This window comes from Exophiala oligosperma, assembly GCF_000835515.1.
Source record: "Exophiala oligosperma strain CBS 72588 unplaced genomic scaffold supercont1.1, whole genome shotgun sequence".
NCBI classification, from domain to species: Eukaryota; Fungi; Ascomycota; class Eurotiomycetes; order Chaetothyriales; family Herpotrichiellaceae; genus Exophiala; species Exophiala oligosperma.
Genome location: NW_015622818.1, coordinates 3,398,313 through 3,418,171, shown reverse-complemented (window position 1 = coordinate 3,418,171; position 19,859 = coordinate 3,398,313). Strand labels below are relative to the sequence as shown.

The 19,859-nt window shown below is 50.9% G+C and overlaps 7 protein-coding genes across 7 annotated transcripts; 3 read left to right on the top strand and 4 right to left on the bottom strand.

The window, feature by feature from the left end:
* Positions 1 to 1,674: 1,674 nt before the first annotated feature.
* Positions 1,675 to 6,270, bottom strand: PV06_01162 (uncharacterized protein). The gene is made up of 2 exons (XM_016401753.1): positions 3,396 to 6,270; positions 1,675 to 3,346 (listed from the first exon to the last, which is right to left on the bottom strand). Exons 1-2 carry the CDS (start codon positions 5,823 to 5,825, stop codon positions 3,230 to 3,232), a joined length of 2,547 nt encoding a protein of 848 aa, XP_016268806.1. The 5' UTR covers positions 5,826 to 6,270; the 3' UTR covers positions 1,675 to 3,229.
* A 94-nt stretch (positions 6,271 to 6,364) lies between these two features.
* PV06_01161 (uncharacterized protein) lies at positions 6,365 to 8,033 on the top strand. The gene has a single exon (XM_016401752.1). The coding sequence runs from the start codon at positions 6,593 to 6,595 to the stop codon at positions 7,769 to 7,771; it is 1,179 nt and encodes a 392-aa protein (XP_016268805.1). The 5' UTR covers positions 6,365 to 6,592; the 3' UTR covers positions 7,772 to 8,033.
* Positions 8,034 to 8,095: 62 nt separating this feature from the next.
* On the top strand, positions 8,096 to 11,131 carry PV06_01160 (uncharacterized protein; the record flags this gene model as incomplete). The annotated part of the gene is made up of 6 exons (XM_016401751.1): positions 8,096 to 8,643; positions 8,693 to 9,333; positions 9,402 to 10,463; positions 10,535 to 10,673; positions 10,757 to 10,959; positions 11,026 to 11,131. The coding sequence occupies exons 1-6, from the start codon at positions 8,386 to 8,388 to the stop codon at positions 11,129 to 11,131; spliced, it is 2,409 nt and encodes an 802-aa protein (XP_016268804.1). The 5' UTR covers positions 8,096 to 8,385.
* A 198-nt stretch (positions 11,132 to 11,329) lies between these two features.
* Positions 11,330 to 12,438, bottom strand: PV06_01159 (uncharacterized protein). The gene is made up of 2 exons (XM_016401750.1): positions 11,728 to 12,438; positions 11,330 to 11,590 (listed from the first exon to the last, which is right to left on the bottom strand). Exons 1-2 carry the CDS (start codon positions 12,081 to 12,083, stop codon positions 11,563 to 11,565), a joined length of 384 nt encoding a protein of 127 aa, XP_016268803.1. The 5' UTR covers positions 12,084 to 12,438; the 3' UTR covers positions 11,330 to 11,562.
* Positions 12,439 to 12,567: 129 nt separating this feature from the next.
* PV06_01158 (uncharacterized protein) lies at positions 12,568 to 14,312 on the bottom strand (the record flags this gene model as incomplete). The annotated part of the gene is made up of 3 exons (XM_016401749.1): positions 12,568 to 13,355; positions 14,225 to 14,254; positions 14,309 to 14,312. 3 exons carry the CDS (start codon positions 14,310 to 14,312, stop codon positions 12,568 to 12,570), a joined length of 822 nt encoding a protein of 273 aa, XP_016268802.1.
* A 1,501-nt stretch (positions 14,313 to 15,813) lies between these two features.
* PV06_01157 (uncharacterized protein) lies at positions 15,814 to 16,221 on the bottom strand (the record flags this gene model as incomplete). The annotated part of the gene is made up of 1 exon (XM_016401748.1): positions 15,814 to 16,221. One exon carries the CDS (start codon positions 16,219 to 16,221, stop codon positions 15,814 to 15,816), a length of 408 nt encoding a protein of 135 aa, XP_016268801.1.
* Positions 16,222 to 16,382: 161 nt separating this feature from the next.
* On the top strand, positions 16,383 to 19,530 carry PV06_01156 (uncharacterized protein). The gene is made up of 4 exons (XM_016401747.1): positions 16,383 to 17,655; positions 17,703 to 18,393; positions 18,440 to 18,853; positions 18,904 to 19,530. The coding sequence occupies exons 1-4, from the start codon at positions 16,700 to 16,702 to the stop codon at positions 19,180 to 19,182; spliced, it is 2,340 nt and encodes a 779-aa protein (XP_016268800.1). The 5' UTR covers positions 16,383 to 16,699; the 3' UTR covers positions 19,183 to 19,530.
* Positions 19,531 to 19,859: the final 329 nt, after the last annotated feature.

Genomic DNA, 19,859 nt, shown 5'->3' with positions numbered 1-19,859 from the left:
AATTGTAATCCATTGATGTCGGTATGCATGAAGGTCTTGCTTCGCTCAACGCCGGCGGCAACTTCAGAGAGGATTTCTCATGACAAGGGTTGGTCGAATGGCACGCACAAACGCAAAGTGACAACGGTCCATGATGTGATAGACTGGTTGAGCGCATTCCGGAATACCTCGAGGGACTTCCGCGATGCATCTTCTTGATTAGGCAGCCCAAGGCCCCAAAGACCACAAGGGATGTGGGAAGGAAGGGTGGATGGGCTTTAGAAGCCTCTGCAATCAAAGCTAATGCCACGTTTCTCGGTCCGCATAATTAAGCTGTTGGTTCACATGGTCGGGCGAACAACCACGTTGCATAAGTGGCGCGTCTGGTACGAGTAGGGAATTAATACCCTACTCCCCTCCCATCTTTTCATAGCAGCACAGTGATGTGGAGAGCGTGTTGAGAGGCTGCATATCGACGATGGGGCCCGCGACGGAAAGTTTTCTTGATTATACCAGGGATTTGGAGTGGCCCCCAGAAGGCTCTGACCGTGCTGCAGCTAAAGGTAATAGTGCTCTTGAACCAGAAAATGTAGCGGAGGAGGCGACCTGATTGTAGGCAAATTGGTCAGAAGAATCCTGCCTATCAAGAGTCCAGCAACAACAAGTACGGATCCATGCCAGTGCTGAAACATCTCTGTACTGTCCTGTCGATGTCAAAAGACATTCAACATTGTTATTGCTTCTGGTCTACCTTCAGACCATGCTGGTAGCGGAGAGGCAAAGCTGTGGCTACAGCGGGAGTGATGGTCCAGAGGATGGATCTCATTTCATCACACCGAAGCTTGTGGGGGGTGGTCGTTATTGATGCCCATGCAGCATCCTGGCCGCATCATTCCCGTTCAAGAGCGAGCAACACATCACTTTCCACTGTTTTAGTCCAGCAAAGCCAGAGAAACAGCCACCATAGAAGCATTATTGCTGGCTCACCCCTGGTCATCCGCTCTCTCGTGTTACGGGGGTGGCATGTACGGCAATGCACTGCGATGGAGAACACCTAGCCAGCTGCGACGCTCTTCATCTCGTCCACGACGGCAAAGTTGCTGGACACACTCCGTAGAGGGCAGCAACCTTGACGGGTGTACAAGCCCCTGGATGGGCCATCTACCTATTGAGTCTCGGCGGCCATGCTGGCTTTCTTGCTAGTCTGGCTTTGGTGGACTTGTCATGACCTCGAAAGCCTTCTGTGAATGGTGAGGTGGTCCCTGTCGCAGATCGTCATCTGCCTTGGGAAGCCGCTTGTTCCTCCTGCAGGCGGCCGGGTGCCTGGTTGATCCACTGTTTTGGGATTGGTGTGCTTAAATTCGGGCTGGACAGGCTATCGACACAAGTGGCCTGGGGTAGAGACACCATGTCAATTCTTGTCATCGTGGCCGGAAGCCCCGAAGTATCGGAGGTCCAGGAGGCCCTTTTCGCAGCCTGATGGACTGTCCCTGTCGAGTAAAGCTTGGTTGGCCAAGCTGGCCATTGAATTCATGAATTTCGAGCGTTTTAGTAGGTGAAATGACCGAGCCATCTCATCCTTTTCTATTTTGGACCCTTTAGTTTCATTTGTAGATGCCGAGCGGGTCTTGCCATTCACGGTCGATCATCTGTAGAAAGTGCCTACAATCATTCAATGTTGAGTGCCTGGTTCAAGCCACTTACGAGTACACATTGCTTCTTCAAAAAATCAATTGCGTATATTGGTCCAGGGATCTCACCGACATTAGCCACCATGTACTCCGTACATCCATGGCAACTCTGATTTGATGTGAGAAGTACGGGATGTCCAGGGTAGGGCGAGCGAGCAGTGGTCAGCGTGCCAACCATTCAGGACGCTACAAATTACCAAAATGGGGCTTTCCATTAGTTCGAAGATCCATGCATGATGAGAAGATTGTCGGCCGTTGAAACTACTCACTCTCCTCTCCAATGACATAATGATGGTCGTGTTATCAATGACAGGGAGAGAATGTTCTTGGTAAACAACAAATCCCAGTCGGGCTTTGTTGGACAACAATACCAATCAATCAACAGCTTACTGTAGGTGATCCAATTCGAGCTTCAAGTCTACTGCCCTTGGGAAGATCTTGATCACGGAATTGATGTATCAACTTTGGCTGGAAGTGCATTGTACACAAGTCAGGGATCTGCGCTTGACCTCCGGTTCTTCATATACTCGGCTTCACTCAAACCAACCGTTCCCTGCCTCCTCGTATAATTAACTCCCCATAACATCCTTTCGTTGGTCATTGTTGGCGATCCCACCCCCGGGATCGGGATACCCCCTGCATGTGTCCAAGTCCAACACCGACAAGAACAATCACACCTCAAGCCACCGTGCGAGTCGGCAGCCGGGCAGAACAAGAAATCACAAGGCCTTGGTATGCTTGTGCATTATTCCCACAAAGGCTCAGGAACGCTCCGTAAGAGGTGACAAATTGACCACAGTACCGCCTTGTGTCAAAGGTTGCATCCATCGTTCTGGGGACGTGGAGATGGGAGGTCTTCCTCATTCTTCAGGGGTTCACTCCATCGACGTAATCAATGACCGAAGGTAGTATTTCCTGGAGACCGTCACACTGCGAATACGAACAAATGTTCGTAAAAAAGGAGCCAAACTTCTGAGATCCTATTTTGGTCGCAATGTTTGGGATCAATTTCCGAGCCCATCAACGACTAGAAGCACATCAACTACTGCCATTTATATCTCAATCTCCGAGACTTGGGCTGACCGCTAACCAAGTCATGGCTACCCACGTATGAATACTGTAGGTGATCTATGATCCATCACCCACTATGACGGCTGCGACGGAAACGGCGCTCCAAATGTTTCATCGCTTTGTCTGACACGTATATTGCTAAACGACTTTGCCTACCCCTAGAAGGTGACCCCAGCTCCAAGTGGGATAGCTCGACAGAGATCATACATACACACGCCAATGGTTAGGAGATTTGCGCCAAGTTCACTCCATTGACCGAACATGTTGCTGGGAGGATGTGAGACAACAGAGTGTTCCCCGGGAGAACATGTCCCCGAGCACACCCTCACAGCACTGTGCACCTGCTACATTGGACACTTCGGCCCGACCAATACCCAACGCGTGCCGGCCGATAACATGTCTCGGCAAAAGTTTTAAAGAGATTCGTAAATCGTGAAAAGGCTATCATAAAGAAGTGGTGGTATCAAAATTTCGGTCTCGAGGGGAATTCATAGCACGACAGGAGCTCCTGGTGCAGCCCCTGGGGCAGGATTGGAAGACATGGCCTGCTCTTGCACACCTTGACCACGGCACAGAGGACAACTATTCCGGCCAGTTGTGAGCCACTAAATATGATCAGCATTGCGCCACTAATGATAGATCAGGGTGACTTACCTCGTCAATGCACTCACGGTGATAGAGGTGCTGGCACTTATTGAGCTGTCGCACTTCGTCAAATGCTTCATAATCCGACAAACAAATGAGGCAACGCTCCCCATGATTGACCATGACAGATATCCCTTCGACTTCCGCCATGGCCTCCCCGAGAAGCCCACACTCATGTTCTAGAAGACGAAAGAGTCCGCCTGCGGAGCTGACGTCTGCCTGCGTTGCCACCGGTGGCTTTACCGGCCCCAGAAGAGTTGACAACATTTGCATATCCTCGTAGGACGGATTATCGGTGAATAGACTCGGCATTGTGAACGCTGGATGGTCTGGCGAGACATTCGTGCCAACAACATAAATGAGCCAACTACGCCCAGCTCCCACGGGCGGATGGTCAGGCTCGACCATGCCATTTCGTCTGGCCGCACCGGATCCTAATTCGGGCCGTCGAGCAAATTCCGAATCACTTCGTCTTCGCTGTCTCGCCGTATTGAATGAGGATGATGAAGCGACAGTCTCTTGACTCGCCGTGGCTTGATCCTCATCTAGTTCTGGCAGCGTAGAATTTTGGGCTGCGGAAGCAGAAGAGGGACGTCGAATGGGAGTTGCATGTCCACTTCTGATATCAGCTGGGGTCGATGGGGGTGGATTTGGTCCAGGTGGACTCTCGGACAGCTGGGAGACGTTTCCAGCAGCATCGGGCATGGTTGAGAGGGTTGTTTCCGCTGTACCTGATAGCCGTCCCATGTTTGATCGTGTGCGCTGATGTCTCTGGGTTTCGTATTGCGCAGGGAAGCTGAAATTTGTCATCGAGTGCCGCCGAGGAGCTGATCTTGATCGTGCGTCCGACCGGCCAAACAACGCTCCAGAACTTCCATTTCGTAGCACATTCGCTGGTGGCAGAAAGGGTAGACTCAACAGCGTGTCCAAGCTAGGCCCCAAGGTACCGTTCTCTCCACTACCACCTTCTTGGCCATGTGGCAATGATCGTACACCGACTAGTACCAACGTTACTGACCTATCTGTCTCTGCGGGTGAAGTAATCGAATCGAGGTCCATCTGATCAAGGTCTCTGGACTGCGCTTGGGAAGCGATGGGCGATCCGTTTTCGTCGTTTGGAAACTGGAAGACTCTCATGAAGTTCACTGGAGGTAGGTCTCCGTCTGAAGAGTTAATGTCCACGCCCTCTCCCGCTTGTGCTGTGGCGGCATCCTGAAGCGTTTGAACGAAATTCTGAATACTGCCATCGAACGTATCGCTACCAAGGTGGCGACCGCCTGGGTTGCCACCTGTAGCATGCCCCGATAGCTGAGCTGCAATAGCCGCTGCTGCAAGTTGCAAAACCTGGGAAAGAGGTGGATGCTCGCCGCGACGAATAAGCCTAGTAGAGCGCGAGCGAAGGCCAGGCTGAAAACGTCTTATAGTACTCATGCCGGAGGTTACCCTCGGACTAGCCAACAAAGTTCTCGCTTCTGGCTCAACGGCGTCCAACTCGTGAGGTGTCTCGTCTGTCTCCATTCGTTGGTCACCTGACTGGAGTGATGGTAATAGATGGTCACGTTCATCGGCGAAGGTCACCGCCCTGGCTGGTCTAGCAGGAGATGATCTTCCAGAATGCCCTGCTTCAGGCAGGTCCGTAGATTGGCCAAGCAGTCCAGAGAGTCGCGCAGAAATCGAGATCGAGTCACGAACTCTGCTGAAACGATTTCGATGTCGAAAGGAAGCCGTGCCTGGAATAGAAACATCTCGGGCTGCATCGAATAAATCTGCGGACGACCGGGTTGGCTCCAATGGCTGACGATTGTTGTGTGGAAGTGGGAAAGGTCCTCTTATCGGGCGCCGTCTTGATTCTGTGCGAACGTTGGGTCTTCTGCTGATTGAACCGGCCAAAGACAGCCGATTGTTGGATTCGCTATGTGGTGATCTCTCGTACACAGACGGTCGTGATCTATCCGACGAGCCGTACCGTAATGCATGGCCCTCTTCCTCAGTTTCCTCTCCACTGTTCAATAGACCCCTTGCGACGGAGTCTGGTAACAGCCGCGACCCAAGCCTCGACATCGCTATTCGACGGCGTGATGATGTCTGCAATACACTTTGTGATGATACTGCGTCGGGCATATCGATATCACTAGGATCCACGAGTGGTCTGTTTTCTTGCTCATACTCGATTTCTTCGGGAGGTGGCGACGTGTTACCTGCACTCGTCCGCAAATTGGTTCGGTCCGTCTGTCTATGGCGACGAAAAGTGTCGTAGAGTATGCTAGCTCTTTGGCCAGCAGCCCTCAGAGATCCGGGGGCTCTCCTGCCTGCGCGCAGGTCTCTATCTTCCGAGCTCGCCTCGCCATCTCTGATTACACCATTAATTCTCCCATGCCTAAGCTCTTCTACTTGTCCATCATCTGGCTGAGCACGCTGGCTGGAGGTAGTATTCCCCATGGCGTCTGGAACTTCGACGCCGGATCAAGATTATGCTACTTGTATGGCATGGCAGAGGTGATTAGGGTGAGGGACTTTTCACCGAGCGTGACGCGATGGTAGAAAGGGTGATGAGCGTTTGTCGAATGAGGTAGGAGTTCTCGTAATCGCAGGTTTAACGAAATGGATGCTTCGTAGGAGGGAGTGTCAGCAATGTTGGAAGTTCATCGAGGCGCTTAAAGGCACCGTGTTGGCTTTGTGTTTCGCGGGAATTCTTGGGAAAGGTTCTCGTAGTCAATGGTACATATTAAAAGATTGAATCATGATTGACAAGGCCAACAAATATCGTGAAGAAGCAAGCAAACATGGGTTGGTTTGACGAAAGGGAAGGGTCGAATGGTGGTTGGTGATTGTTGAAGGCTGAAGTGAAGCGAAGGCGACAAGGCACCGGATGCCCAGAATTATGAGGTACTATGAGTACGGAGTATGTAATGCCTAATAAAACCACCAAATACTCCGGACTTTACGTTGTATGTGCACGGCCACAAACGTCGTCTGATCAAACATCCCAGCCCCCAATCCAATAGCACCATTGTTGTTCCAATAGTTTTCGGATCTCTCATTCCGCTCCCTCTTTGCTCTTCTTTTCCGTGACTGTACTGGTTTGGACGCGGATGTCAAGTTGAGAGAGCCGGTCTCTTCCACCGCCTCGCATCCTCTAAATATGACAAGCCAAACCATACCCATGAATTCCACGACAAGATGATCAGCATCGACCTTTCTATCTCATGATGAACCCCGTCTTCAATCCTCCTGTGGGCAACCAGGCGTTCTCTGGTAGCGTCAGACGATCACACTCATCAAGAAACAAGCGCAAGAGGAGGGATGCACAAGATGGAGCGCAGGGGGAACAGCAGGACAATGAGTTTATTGCAGGCAACAAAGCGATGCCCGCATCGACGAATGTCGAGTATTCTGCTGTCGTAAGCCCGCTGGAGAGGCACCAGCATCGTATTGCGGGCCTGCCTCTCGATCAGCCTTTTCCTCCGTTACCCTTTCCTCACTCTCAGCTGTCTTCTAGCCTCCGCGAAGATTTTTTCCGGACTGAGGTGGGCGGAGATTCACGGGAAGGCCTCGATGAAGAACCACGTTCCCTGCATTTCCACCACTTGGGCGCCCTCACAGCTATAGTCCACCGCAGCTTGCTCTGCAAAGATTTCGCCCGTGCCTCAAGAGCTTTGGGCTTGATATTTCGAGATGCCAGTGTGAAACGCAGCTCCGCTCTTCGGAATCAAGGATACATGGGCATAGCCGCCGAAGTTTTATTGCGAAGAGGCTCCGCTAAGCCCACCTCGAGCGATGCCTTGCCGTCCACTGCGTTCACTCGCGAAGGGTTTGAGAATGCAAGGCGGTTTTATGAGAGACTTATTGTGAAGCACCCGTATCACAAATCCTGGCCTGGCTCTACCAATGCTGTTGACTTTTATCTAGCGTTGTTCAACATCTGGGTCTACGTTGTGCATAGCGAGCACACTTCTTATGCGCAGGCCTACGCCAGAAGCGGTGAAGAAGCCGAGTCGGGAGAGAACTCCCACGGGCTAGATGGCTCAGACATGCCCATCGATATTAAGGTGAGAGAACTTGAAGAGGCCAAAACGATCGCTTCCAGGATGGACACTTGCATGGCAAGCCTCCCTTACAAGGACGAACCTGAACTCATCAGACTACGAGCCATGGTTGCTCTATGGATCGCAGATCTCCACCACGCCGTGTTAAATTCGCAGAGGAACAACGTCGAGATTAGCAATGATGGTTATCTGGAGGAGTCTCGACTGTCTCCGTCTCCGATTGGGCCGCAAGGGTGGGCCGAGGATCACAGTTACGAGGCTCTGAAGGCACGGGATATTGCGGAGGAGCTGCTTGCAAGGCTGAGAAGCGACACGAACCCTGGTGAGGACGGGGAATGAATGCTCGAATGATCGATTCGCGTGATACGAGCACGGGGCCCTCCACAAGCGGGTCATTTCAGATGTGTTTCAGCACAGGGCGGCAGCAGATCAAGAGAAGGGACCAGGAGTGTACGAGTAGGAGAAAAGGAGCTTATAGAAGGCTGAGTTTTGCACCACGTGTGCCAGCGCGTTCTCGTCGTTCGAGTTTTTTAGGAGTTCGAAGTGATAGTGTTTCTATGATTATCACGTGACTCGCATGCTGCAACCGACGCTTTTCATTCGTCCACTTACATCTGTCTCGGAAATGTGTCCAACGTCTCTCTCTCCATTCTCACCACGTCCAGCGTACGCCTTCGCACTTCACATGCGCCATTTGCCGTGCTCTATTGCTGGCAGCACTTGATGGGCTTTTCCACATTCATGTCCTCGCCACTCGATCTAACGCATGACCCTGAATATGATCATGATTCGTCAAACTCACCCTTTCACGAGCCGTTAGTGGCCGGAGATCTTATGGCTCTACGATAATGCTTTAGGATGCAAAAGCACAGGAGAAGAACGAGGGGTAGAGATAAGAAGTTACCCTTCTCCTTCACCTCTTCAACAGGGTGTTATTGTTCGCTTGGTACGCAATGATGGACTTCTTAAGCTATTCAGAATGGCAGCGACTTGAACACTTTCACCTGAATATCGCACTGATCGGTGTGGCATTTCTTGCCCTCGTGACGATACTGGCATGTCTCGTGTACAAGCTTGGCGCGCAATTGTCCCTCAAAAACATCAAGACTCATCCCTATGTTCGATTTGCTTATGTCTGTCTGATCAAACCCCATGACGGAAAGGCTGAAGCAGGGCAACAGTCGGCCCTTGAGAGCTTCTATGCCGCTCAGGTAGACTAGGACACTCACTCCGCAACCTTCCTCGACTCACATGTTCCAGGCGAATGTCTACGATGCGACAAGACGACGTCTATTGCGAGGAAGAGAGGATATGCTTTCGATACTGGCTGCCAAATTGCAAGCTCGAATCATCGTCGACAAAGCTCAAAAGCCGGTCTGGTATGACATTGGTGGGGGAACGGGCTACAACATCGAGGCTATGGACAAGCTCGTGGGTGTTGAAGGCTTCTTTGAGCATGTGTTCTTGGTCGACTTATCCCCCTCATTATGCGACGTTGCCCGTGAACGAGTCCGTAAGAACGGATGGAAGAACGTCACTGTTCTCTGCCAAGATGCACGCACCATTGCATGCACTGCGTCAACCGCCGATCTAATTACAATGAGCTACAGCTTGTCGATGATTCCGGATTTTTACAGCGTCGTGGACCTGATGTCGGGGTTTCTTGCACCACGCGGCATTGTTGGCATCGTCGATTTTTACGTACAGAGCATCGTGGATGTGTCGTCACGGAATTACATTGGCGGTACTTTCAATAGACATGTGAATTGGGTGGGAAGAATGTTTTGGCGAACATGGTTCGATGCTGACCGCGTGAATTTGGACGGTGGTCGAAGGGATTATGTCGAGTACAGGTTCGGTACAATCCTCTCTGCTAGTGAGAGGAATTACATGCTAGGAGGGTAAGTCACGCCGGAGCCTGCGTCAAGCTTGGAGGGATTTACGCGCAGAATCTGATCAACAAATCTAGGATCCCCTACTACATTTTCATCGGTTGCAGACGAGACGCCGACACCCTGGGCGAGCATGGCAGCGACATCTTGGAGAGACTCGATGCGGCACTGACCGAATCTCCATACCTTTCACCTCTCGAATTCCGGAAACAACAGGCCATCGAAGCACAACAGAGCGTCCCTCGGTCAAAATCCTACGAATCCGCCATAGTCAACTTGAGCTCCAATCTCCCTCTTCCGGCTGCATTTTACCAACAACACCACTGGCGCATCTACTACAACGACCTCCTTCAGAAGCATCAGCAGTTCGGCAGTGAATATATCTACGCCTTTAACTGGGAAGATCCTAAAGTCGACCGCCAGCTCCTCAACATCAAGAAAGACGACGTCATCCTCACCATTACCAGTGCCGGTGACAATATTCTGGACTATCTGCTGGAACGACCTAGGCGCATTCATGCGGTGGATCTGAACCCGTGCCAAAACCATCTCCTCGAACTCAAAGTTGCAGCGTTCACGGCTTTGCCTTACGCAGATGTATGGAAGTTATTCGCCGAGGGTCAACATCCCGACTTCCGCAACCTTCTTCTACAAAAGCTCAGCCCTCACATGTCCAGCCAAGCTTTCCAATACTGGCTCAACCGCGCCTCCATTTTCTCCACACCAGGTGGCTTGTATGAGAGTGGCGGCTCACGCCACGCCATCAAACTCGTGCGAAGACTTACCAAGGTGTTTGGGCTAACATCCAAAGTAAGCACGATATGCAAAGTCGAGACGCTCAATGAGCAACGCGAGATCTGGCCTTCTATCCGGAACGTGCTGCTCAGTTGGCCACTGCACAAGGCCGTGGTCTCGACCGAGTGGTGGGCGTGGAAAGCCGCCGGTGTCCCGCCAGCACAGCATGCGTTGATCTTGAATGATTTCGCGCAACGTGCCCAAACGACCAAGAGCAAGAAGATCTGCGGGGAGGCGGTCTGGAAGTACGTGGTTGACACGTTAGATCCGGTTGTCGAGACGACACAGTTGAGTACAGACAATTACTTTTATTACCTGTGTCTACAGGGCAAGTACTCGAGAAAGTATGTTGCACAAACTTGATGGCTCTACAGGGCTTTGGCGAAGTGGAGAGGCCTTTTGCTGACATCGGTAGGTGTCATCCACGATATCTGGGCGTAAAAGCCCACGCACAGCTCTCGAGACCGGACATGTTTGATGGACTACGTATTCACACCGACGAAATCATGGAGGTCATTGCCAGAATCAGTCCCTCGACTCTGACGATTGCAATTGTAAGTAGTTGCTGCCGCTGCAAAGATCGGTCACAAAACGGCCGCCGGGCAAGGTGGACAGTGCTAATCGTGCGGTGACACAGCTGATGGACTCGATGGACTGGTTCAACCCCGAGGAGACCGCCGCTCGGGAACAGATCATGGCACTCAACAGGGTCTTGAAAGTCGGCGGACGAGTACTTTTCCGCTCGGCGGCCCTGCGACCATGGTACGCCGACATTTTTGAACAGAATGCATTCGAGGTCAAGTGCGTTGGTCGACGAGACTCAGGAAAGTGTATTGATCGGTGAGTTTGCGCCCTGGTGTTCGTTTCATGTGTGGCCCGAAGTAGTGCTGAACCCGTTTGGCGCAGCGTCAATATGTACGCCTCGGCGTTTATCTGTACCAAGAAGCACGACCTCTCATCCAGTCCGGCGGAAGTTGGTCCTGCCGCTTCGTTGGAGGAATTATCGATATGAGATGCGGGGAGTGAAGAATGGCAAATGACAGTTTTGAGTCATCATCGGAGGTTTTAGATTGTTTACGATGATGTAGGAGGTATGACGGTGTCAGTGACGGTTGAGTAGCTGTGCTTCTATGTGTGATGTTTGGATGATGTCCATTTTTCCAAACACTTGGATTGTCTCAGAAAAAAGGGAGAGAAGTGCTTCATGTTTGCATTGCTGGCCACGACGTGGCCTCATGGCCGAGGAGAATTATTGGAAGATCGATATTCCAGACTATGAGAGGTATAGATTTTATACAATACAGTTTCCAAAGGTACAATCACTTGTTCTTCGAGTACGAGATCATGGATCTTGTAAAACACGGGTCAAACGCCCAAGGGTAGTGTGGCCGGTGCCCAAGTGGCATCGAGTACCAAAAGCACCCCGTACTGGCAGACAAGGACTCAAGCGCACCCTTCACGTTTAGCGTACCTGTGGTTCGTCTCATGTTAGCCCATTTGTTTTCAGTGGTGTACCTCGGTGAGGTGTTTTTTTTTGAATCATCTGGTTGGAAGTCTTCGACAAGAGGTGTGTAGAAGTGGGCAAAATAAAAAGAAACAGGAACTCACTCATCCTCCATGCTTTCGAGGTATTGACGATCCTTTTCCTCCTGGTCCGAGGGATCGACGTCGACGTCTGTGACGTCCTGGATCCTTCCTTGGTCCGACGCCGCGTTGTCGTCGTCCGTGATCCTGGCGGCCCCTCGGTTCCGGGTCGGAGGAGAATGGTAAGTCTCGTCGAGCGTTGGTTTGCCGGTTTCCTCGTGAGTTCGGCGTACCGTGGTCCCGTCGCGGTCATTGCTGCTCATGGTTTCGGTGTACCGTTGAGAGTGACCTCGGTCGTGGTTGTTGGTTGATGAGGTCGATGAGGAACTATACGACGCGGAAGCAAAGGAGGAACTACTGAAACCGTACTTGTCGGACATGATGTTCGAGAGGTGATTCGACCCGAGAGGTATTGCGGATGTATGCCAAGGCAATTGATGAATGGTGAGTTAACAGTGAGTACTCGTACAATGTACTGATATGAAGTCCAAGTTGACAGAGATGAGATTGGAATTTCGAATTTAAATACAAGTACGGAATACAGAGTGAGTGATCGTGATTCGTAAGAGATAAACCGATGACTCTGTTCACAAATGAGCCTCGTGACCTTGTCGAGTTTAGAGCAAACGCTTTGCGTCACCCTTTTTGCAAGATAAAAGACACCTAGTTTCGTTTGGAAGTGGCAAAAACTTGTGGCGATAGATGTCCAACAGGTTGTGGGATATGATGTTAGGCTGAAGTCATGAATTGCGGGGAAAAGCAAAAGACGGGTTAGAATAGAATCCAATCCAATCCATACGAAGAGTCTCAAACAGCAAGGTCAAGGATAGATTGAAGTCATGTAAAGATGACATCATTGCTGAATTATCTACAGGTACGTACGATACGGAGTAAATAATGTGTCACTCCCCCCTTGAGGATTCTATACTCAATAATATCCTCGATTATTTCGTCCACAATTTCTATTCTCTTCATGTCCGCAAGCCAATGCTTCGGAATTGCATCGGTCGAGTAGAATGCCCCTGCCAGATCACCGTATATCGCCCCGATTGTATCTGCGTCGTCCCCAAGATTGACTGCTCGGATGGCTCCCTGTTCGAAATTTTCTGTGGAGAAGAACGCCCACAGTGCTGCCTCGAGACTATTCACCACGTAACCCGTGCTTCGTATCGAGTCTGAGGGGGTCGAACGCCAATCTTCGATGCTCCTGTATCGCTCGAGGCGCTCCTTCAGCACAGCCTCGAGATCCTCTTCTCCCGTCATAGCATTTGGTTTGCCCTTGTTTCCCACTGATCTAGCTAGATTCTTGGCCATGGTATTCTTTGAGGCTCCGCCGAGAGCCTGCATAACCAACGAAACGTAAATCGTGCAGGCGTGTTGGCATCTGATGTGAGGGTGTGTCGACAGAGAACTCTTTCTGGCGCGCCCGATTGCCTCGTCACGGTCCTGCGTGATAAGTGCCACCGGCAGAACACGCATCAAGCTACCATTGCCGCAAAACATCTCCCTTGAATACTTGGCAGTCACCTCCCTTTGGGCTTTGAGAGCTACTTTTTCGGTCGTTTCGAGTTGCTGGTGGTCCAGCTTTTCGTTCTCATTCGCATTCGCCAAATACTCCGACCAAACCGAGAGGGTGTCACTGGTCAGAGTGCCTTGGACAACACGTTAGTGTGACACAGCCTACCTGCGGCAACAACATCTAGGCAGCAAGGTGGGCATTGCATTCAGCCCAGGAAATTGAACATGGATTTGCATCGTTCTCAGCCAAACCTATGGCAAAGATGAACCTTACCTACCTGTGATCGATGAACAGGTATCTTCAAGTCGGGAGAAGGGACGAGTACCTTATGAGGAACGTTTTCGGAAGGAATTGATACGTGTGGTTAAGAATCCAAATTGTCTGACATAAAGGTTAGAAGGGTTCATTGAAGAGATTACCGAGAGATTCAGTCAGACAGAATCGCTGAATTACCCGTCCATGGTGCGTTGAAGGGCTATCGATAAGCTGATAAGTATTGTACTCCGTACGGACTACTCCTTATCCTCCTCGGTGAAGAGATACCCCACCAGTTGGTCAGATCAGCCCACGTCAAACGAACGCCAAATGGTTGTCAGTGGAGTCAGTGGCACGATTCGGAATTGTATGAGTGAATGTAAGACGAAGAAACTTGGAAAGGGAGGAATGTTGTAATCTTTTCGATTGCCTATTTCATGCTATCAGGTATCATGTTTGTTGTCTCCTCAGTCGAGCACCATCCCCTTGGGTTTCAACGAATGTGGACGGCGGCCATTTCAACCACCAAGATGTGAAATAAGGATCGTGCAGTCAATTCTTGTGTGCTGATGAGGAACCGAAGGTCAACGACTTATTTCTGTGTCCATAGTCAGTGATGAGTGCATCAGGAAGACTTCTTCGAGCATACGCAAGTGCATTTTCCCGCAGGGCAGCCACCTGGAAGTCATGTTAGCCATAGATACTAACAATCGCCGCAGAGTTGATGCGGAGCATCAAGGCACTCACAGTTGGCGCCACAGCTGCAGTTACAGGGACCTGGGACGATGTCAGTGAGGAGTGGACTTTATGGGGTCAACATGGGCGCCATACCCATTTTGTATTGGAAGGTGACAGTTCTTGTGTAATGGACAAAGGTAGAGTGTTGTACGACTTGACCGTGTAGGCTTAGACTGGACAATGTGTTGAAATTGGTTGTTGCTGGTTTGAGGGAAGAAAGAAGAGGGAGAGTAATGAGAGTCAAGAAGTGAGCAAGTTTTTAAGTACGAGAGTCTGTGGATGCAGCTGACTTGCTTTGGATGCCGCCGCACTAACCGGACTCGCTCTTTCCTGCCCCTCAATGCTCGACTCCTCTGAACTGCCAGACGCCTGCTGTTAGAACCACTGAGACTACTGAAACCGACGGCTTTGCACCTCGCAGTATTCTAGTCGCGTTGGTTCCTTATCTGATTCGTTGATGCTCGATACAGCAAGTGCCAGCGTCGCGACCCTCGTGTCCGGTGTTGCAGATCCCAGCGGGAGAGCCCTACACGAGCCTTATCCAGACCATCTCGCTGTCCATGCTGGCGTGTTGATAACATTTCTGAATCTTCTGGTCAGCATATGAGCAAAAGCACGTTCAAGTTGAGCCAGAGTGAACACCAGTGGGAACAGCGCAAACTCGACAACCAGGCCTTTGAAGAAGCCGCATCCCACCTACCTCTCCTCTGAGACGCACGCTATGCATAAAGTGCCACCTATTGAACCATCATGAGCACCACCGTACACATCACTTGCCTGTGTGGGAGGAACACAGAGACCCTGCAGCTGGACGCGCACCTCCCTGTTAGCGTTTCTCCATGTTCATGTGACAAGTGTCGTCGCAGCACTGGGGTGCTGTACTTCTCCGGTCTTCCCATTCATTCACGACCTTCCGTTGTCGATGGCTTGACCGAATACAAGTCCTCTGACAAATTGAGCCGTTTCTTCTGTCCATCGTGTGGCTCCCATATGGTTTTACATGTTGCCAAAGACGACATTTGGTCTGTCTGTTCTGGAGTGGTCGACCGGGTGGTGGGTCTTGAGCAAGTTTCGCGCTTTAGCCTGGAAAAGATCGTGCAGCACGAGTTTGTAGGCGATACTAGGGATGGCGGTCTGGCGGTCGCCCTAGCTAACTTCCACGGCCACTCAGTGCCTCTGTTTGACCAAGGACCCGACGGACCATTGGTTGCAAGGCCATTTGCTCCTCACTTCGACGCACACAACGCAGATAACTCTCAAAAGGCCGCCACCACTGTGAGACCAACAGACTCTGTATCAAATCAGACAGATGAGATCAACGGCACCTGCCAGTGTGGAGGAGTCAAGTTTCGCATCACCCGTCCCAATTCTCTTTCGAGCCGATGCTCGTCACCATTCCCGGATCTCTTAGCCCCTTATCATCTGACCAGCTCGCAGAATCCACACGATGAGAAGTGGTGGCTTCGGGCAAGCGGATCTAAATACCTGGCAGGCACTTGTGCTTGCAGGTCATGCCGCCTCGGTGCTGGATCACCTATTCAATGCTGGGCTTTCGTGCCCAAAGCTAATATCTTGCAAGCGAACAATGAACCGATAAGTTATGATATGGGCTCCCTGAAGCAGATCGAGAGCTCCAAGGATTGCTTCCGCGAGTTTTGTGGTGTATGCGGTGCGACTGTGTTCTGGCATTGTAAAGAAAGGCCCGAGCTGATTGATGTCAGCGTCGGACTTTTACAAGCTTGGGAAGGATCAAGAGCAGAGAGTCTGCTGGAATGGTGGACGGGGAGAGTCAGCTTCAGAGAAGATGCTCTTGATAAAGAACTTATCGAAGCTTTGGAACAAGGACTGCTGGAAAGTGGCCTGAAGTAAAGGAAGCTAGAATCAAAGAAGCATCGATGAGGTTGACAGTGAGCAAAAATCATGATCTCCTGCCGTACATAACACGGTCCGAATACTGTGCCTAGAGGAAATAGTCTACTCGAGTTGTAGAGAGCAAGAGGCGACATTTCCCCCTTTCAATTGCGCGAGAGATGTCAAACATAGGTATATTACTCGTAGTCTGAAAAGAAGCAAAGTGAGGACCATGGCACATTTAGGGCGTTCTCTGCAACATAAGCGCCCGTAGCTCTCCTTTAATGAGACAGGTGTGACTTCGGTACCTAGACAAGAGGGACTGCCTTGTCTGCTCAACCATGACCGTCCGAGACTGTCGCGTTTTGAAGGCCCCTGAAGTCGTAGGGATTTGAGAAGAGCCTTGAAAGCGATGTGCCCTCACTCGGCCTGGCACATGTACTCGTACCTGCTTAAACGGCGATCTTATCTTATCTGAGGCTTGGCGTATATCTATGCCCTATAGGGTTAGGAAGAACACCCGAAACAAAGAAAGTCCGGGTCAAAAATTTGGCAGTCGCATTCTCACGGCTTCTACCTCACATAACCGTCACACCCTTTTCAATTATCTCGGTTGCATGCTACCACCTGACGATGGATTCATATCGTCCTCGTGGCAGCGGTGAATATCGCACGCGGCCAGGACCAGATCGACCAGATCCATATTCTTATGGTTCTGGAGATTCCTATCGTCCTCCGCGGCGTGATGAACCTTTCAGACCCCCACCACGCGAGGATGAATCCAACGGAATGTACTATTTTCGAGGATCTCGGGACGAAGAATCTCGACGTAGGGAGCCCTATCGACCCAGACAAAGAGAGCAACACAGACGAGATCCACCTGGCAGGGCCCACTACTTTCAACGTCCAAAAGTGGCGGAGAGGCCACTCCTGCGACTCGAACACCGCCAGGAGGACTCCTCTCTGATCGATCCAAATGCAGATCTCAAGTTCCGCAATGTCGAAGAGCTTACTGACAGCGAAGAGGAGGCCATGGCCGTTTCCGATAATGACGAGCCGTCACGATCTACAAAGCGAGCGCGTCTTCAGGGAGACGATCCAACCCCAGAGTCTGCAAACCCTAGATGGTCAAATCCTGATCCTTACACTGCTTTACCGCCTCCGAGTGAAGCAGCGGCCAAGCGGACGGATGTCGTCAAACTCATACGCAAAGCGCGAATCGATGCTAACCTGCGTGCGGAAGCTGCTTCTGATCAAGCAGACTTTATTTCATTCGACATGAACGATACAGAGCCCACCGTCCCCGAAAGCCTTCCAACAGCGATACCTGCTATGGGTATCATGTTTCCGCAACCTAACGTGCCAACCCAGCCCTCCACCGTGCCGATCCAACCACCAAATGGTGCCGAAGATGGTATCCTGGGAAAGAGAAAAAGAGGGGATGCCAAAGGCACGCATACTACCAAACTTCATACGACTAGACTGTACTATGGCGATCGTTTTGTCCGAGAAGAGTGGTCTAAGCCCGCAGGCACATCGTCCTCACCTTGGAAAACGACAGAAAGCTCGGTAGACCTTGCCGGAGTTGCGTAAGTTACGCTACCCTGACCTTCAAGCTCGGCGCTAACATTCTCAGCCTTCACAAAGAAATCATTGACTTCTACGACTGGGTCAGACCAAAGGAGTATGAACAGGCAGTTCGTGAAGAAGTTTTTCAACGTCTGCGTCAAGAATTTCGGCGATGTGGGCCTAGTGGCGACCTTTATGCTTTCGGGTCATATGCCGCCGGCCTCTACCTGCCCACGGGTGACATGGATATTGTGTATATCACATCCAGAATGAGGCCAGGATCACTTCCAAGTCGAGAGGCAGCTCGTCCACTTGTGCGACGATTCCACGACTTTTTGAGGACTCAGCGGATTGCCAAGCATGGAAGTATCCTGGCCATTGCCCATGCGAAGGTACCACTTCTGAAGTTCGTGGATAAAATCAGCGGATTAAAAATTGATCTCTCCTTCGATAACGATACTGGTATCGCCGCGATCGAGACATTTCATCGGTGGAAGAGTGCCTATCCAGCAATGCCTATAATTGTGTCTATCGTCAAACAATACTTGATGATGCGTGGGCTCAACGATGTGTCCACTGGTGGACTGGGTGGTTTCTCCACCATATGCCTGGTTACGAGTCTCCTTCAGCATCTCCCCGTCACAACAGAGCCCTTGAATCTAGGCGAAGTGCTACTGGAATTCTTCAATCTCTACGGGAATGTCTTCAACAGACGTGAGATTGCCATCAGAATGGAGCCGCCTGCATATTTGGACAAGGTATTTAGCCCGCCTTTTCTTCGATTTTACTAACATTGTTCGACAGAGCACCTACATGCCTCACCTGCTTAAGAAAGATAAGGGTGACTCCCGACTCACTATCATCGACCCCAACCGCCCAGATAACAATATTTCTGGCGGGACGAGCCAGATCAATGAGATTGGCAGAAGCTTCTCGTCCGCGTATCAAGCCCTCGTCGAACGACTAGATATGTACGAGGAGCAGTTTCCACACAATTCCACTATCAGCTTTCTGGAATGTCTGGTAGGAGGCAATTTTTCTTTGTATGAATCACAGAGAAAGTTACTTTATGACTTGAGTCTCAAGCTTCTTCCACCACCGAGTACATCGATGTCGCACCCATCCAAAGCAATAACTGCCAAGCCAAGCACGCTTGCATCCTCATCGGCCGTAACAAATCACCACCACCCGCAGAAGCCTCAGCGAGAGACTCAATCGGTACGCTGACGGTACCTTCAACCTCTTTTCACTGGATTAACGTCTCTCAGGCGAAGAATCAAGAATCGAACTCGACTAATCAGCAGAGCACCTCGATCCGTAACAAAGAAAACGTTTCCAACGACGAGGCAGGAAAAGATGAGTCGAAACCACCAAAGAATGAGAGGCGAGCCTTGCGCTTCAAGCGATTGCGGCCTGAACTGGCCTCGTCGGTTGGCCGCGCTTTGTCAATATTACAGGCCATGACCCTCGGGGGTTATGGGTCCAAAGATGCGATGCATAAGGACCTCGCAACTCGCGAACTCGCATTGAACAGTAAGAAGAAATGAGTGGGGGGGACCTGGGGTAGACGCCCTCTTCATCATTACATACACGTGTGTGGCTTATGTCGAGATTACCAGCGAAGTGCAGATTCATTCTGCTGAGAAGACGACATGTGGCCATCAGGAGCGTGTTCACATCCTCATTGTTCACATGGTCCTTGAAGCCAAACCTGCTCAATTAAATCATATTCCCAGTCCTTTCAAACCATCGACTCACACGTCTCCAGCAACCACGGCAGCAATTGACCCTTGAAACCACTAATTAGCATTTAGGATGGCAACTGCAGCAACACAAAGTATTTGCCGGCTTTCAAAAGAATGAGATCCCAGTGACCTGATCGTCGTCCCATTGCCCGAGAACCCAACCATGGTAAAGTATTTACAACCACAACTCTTTCGGTACTCGCGCACACCGGCTATGTTGAGCTAGTGGCGTCCCTCCCTGATCTGCCTGCAGCATAGCGTGTATGCTTGCGCGCATCGCATTAACCAAAGTTTTAGTCAACCTCAGAGACAGGATACCTCTCACTCTCGGCGTCGGTTGTGGCTACTTCGGCCACACCACGTCTCGTGTGGAGGTTTCTTTCATCTGACCATTTTTCTCATTGCCTTGTTGCTTAACGCACCACTGCAGAGAGGAGTTTTGTGTCATTACAGTGTCACACAGATTTCGTAATTCAGCT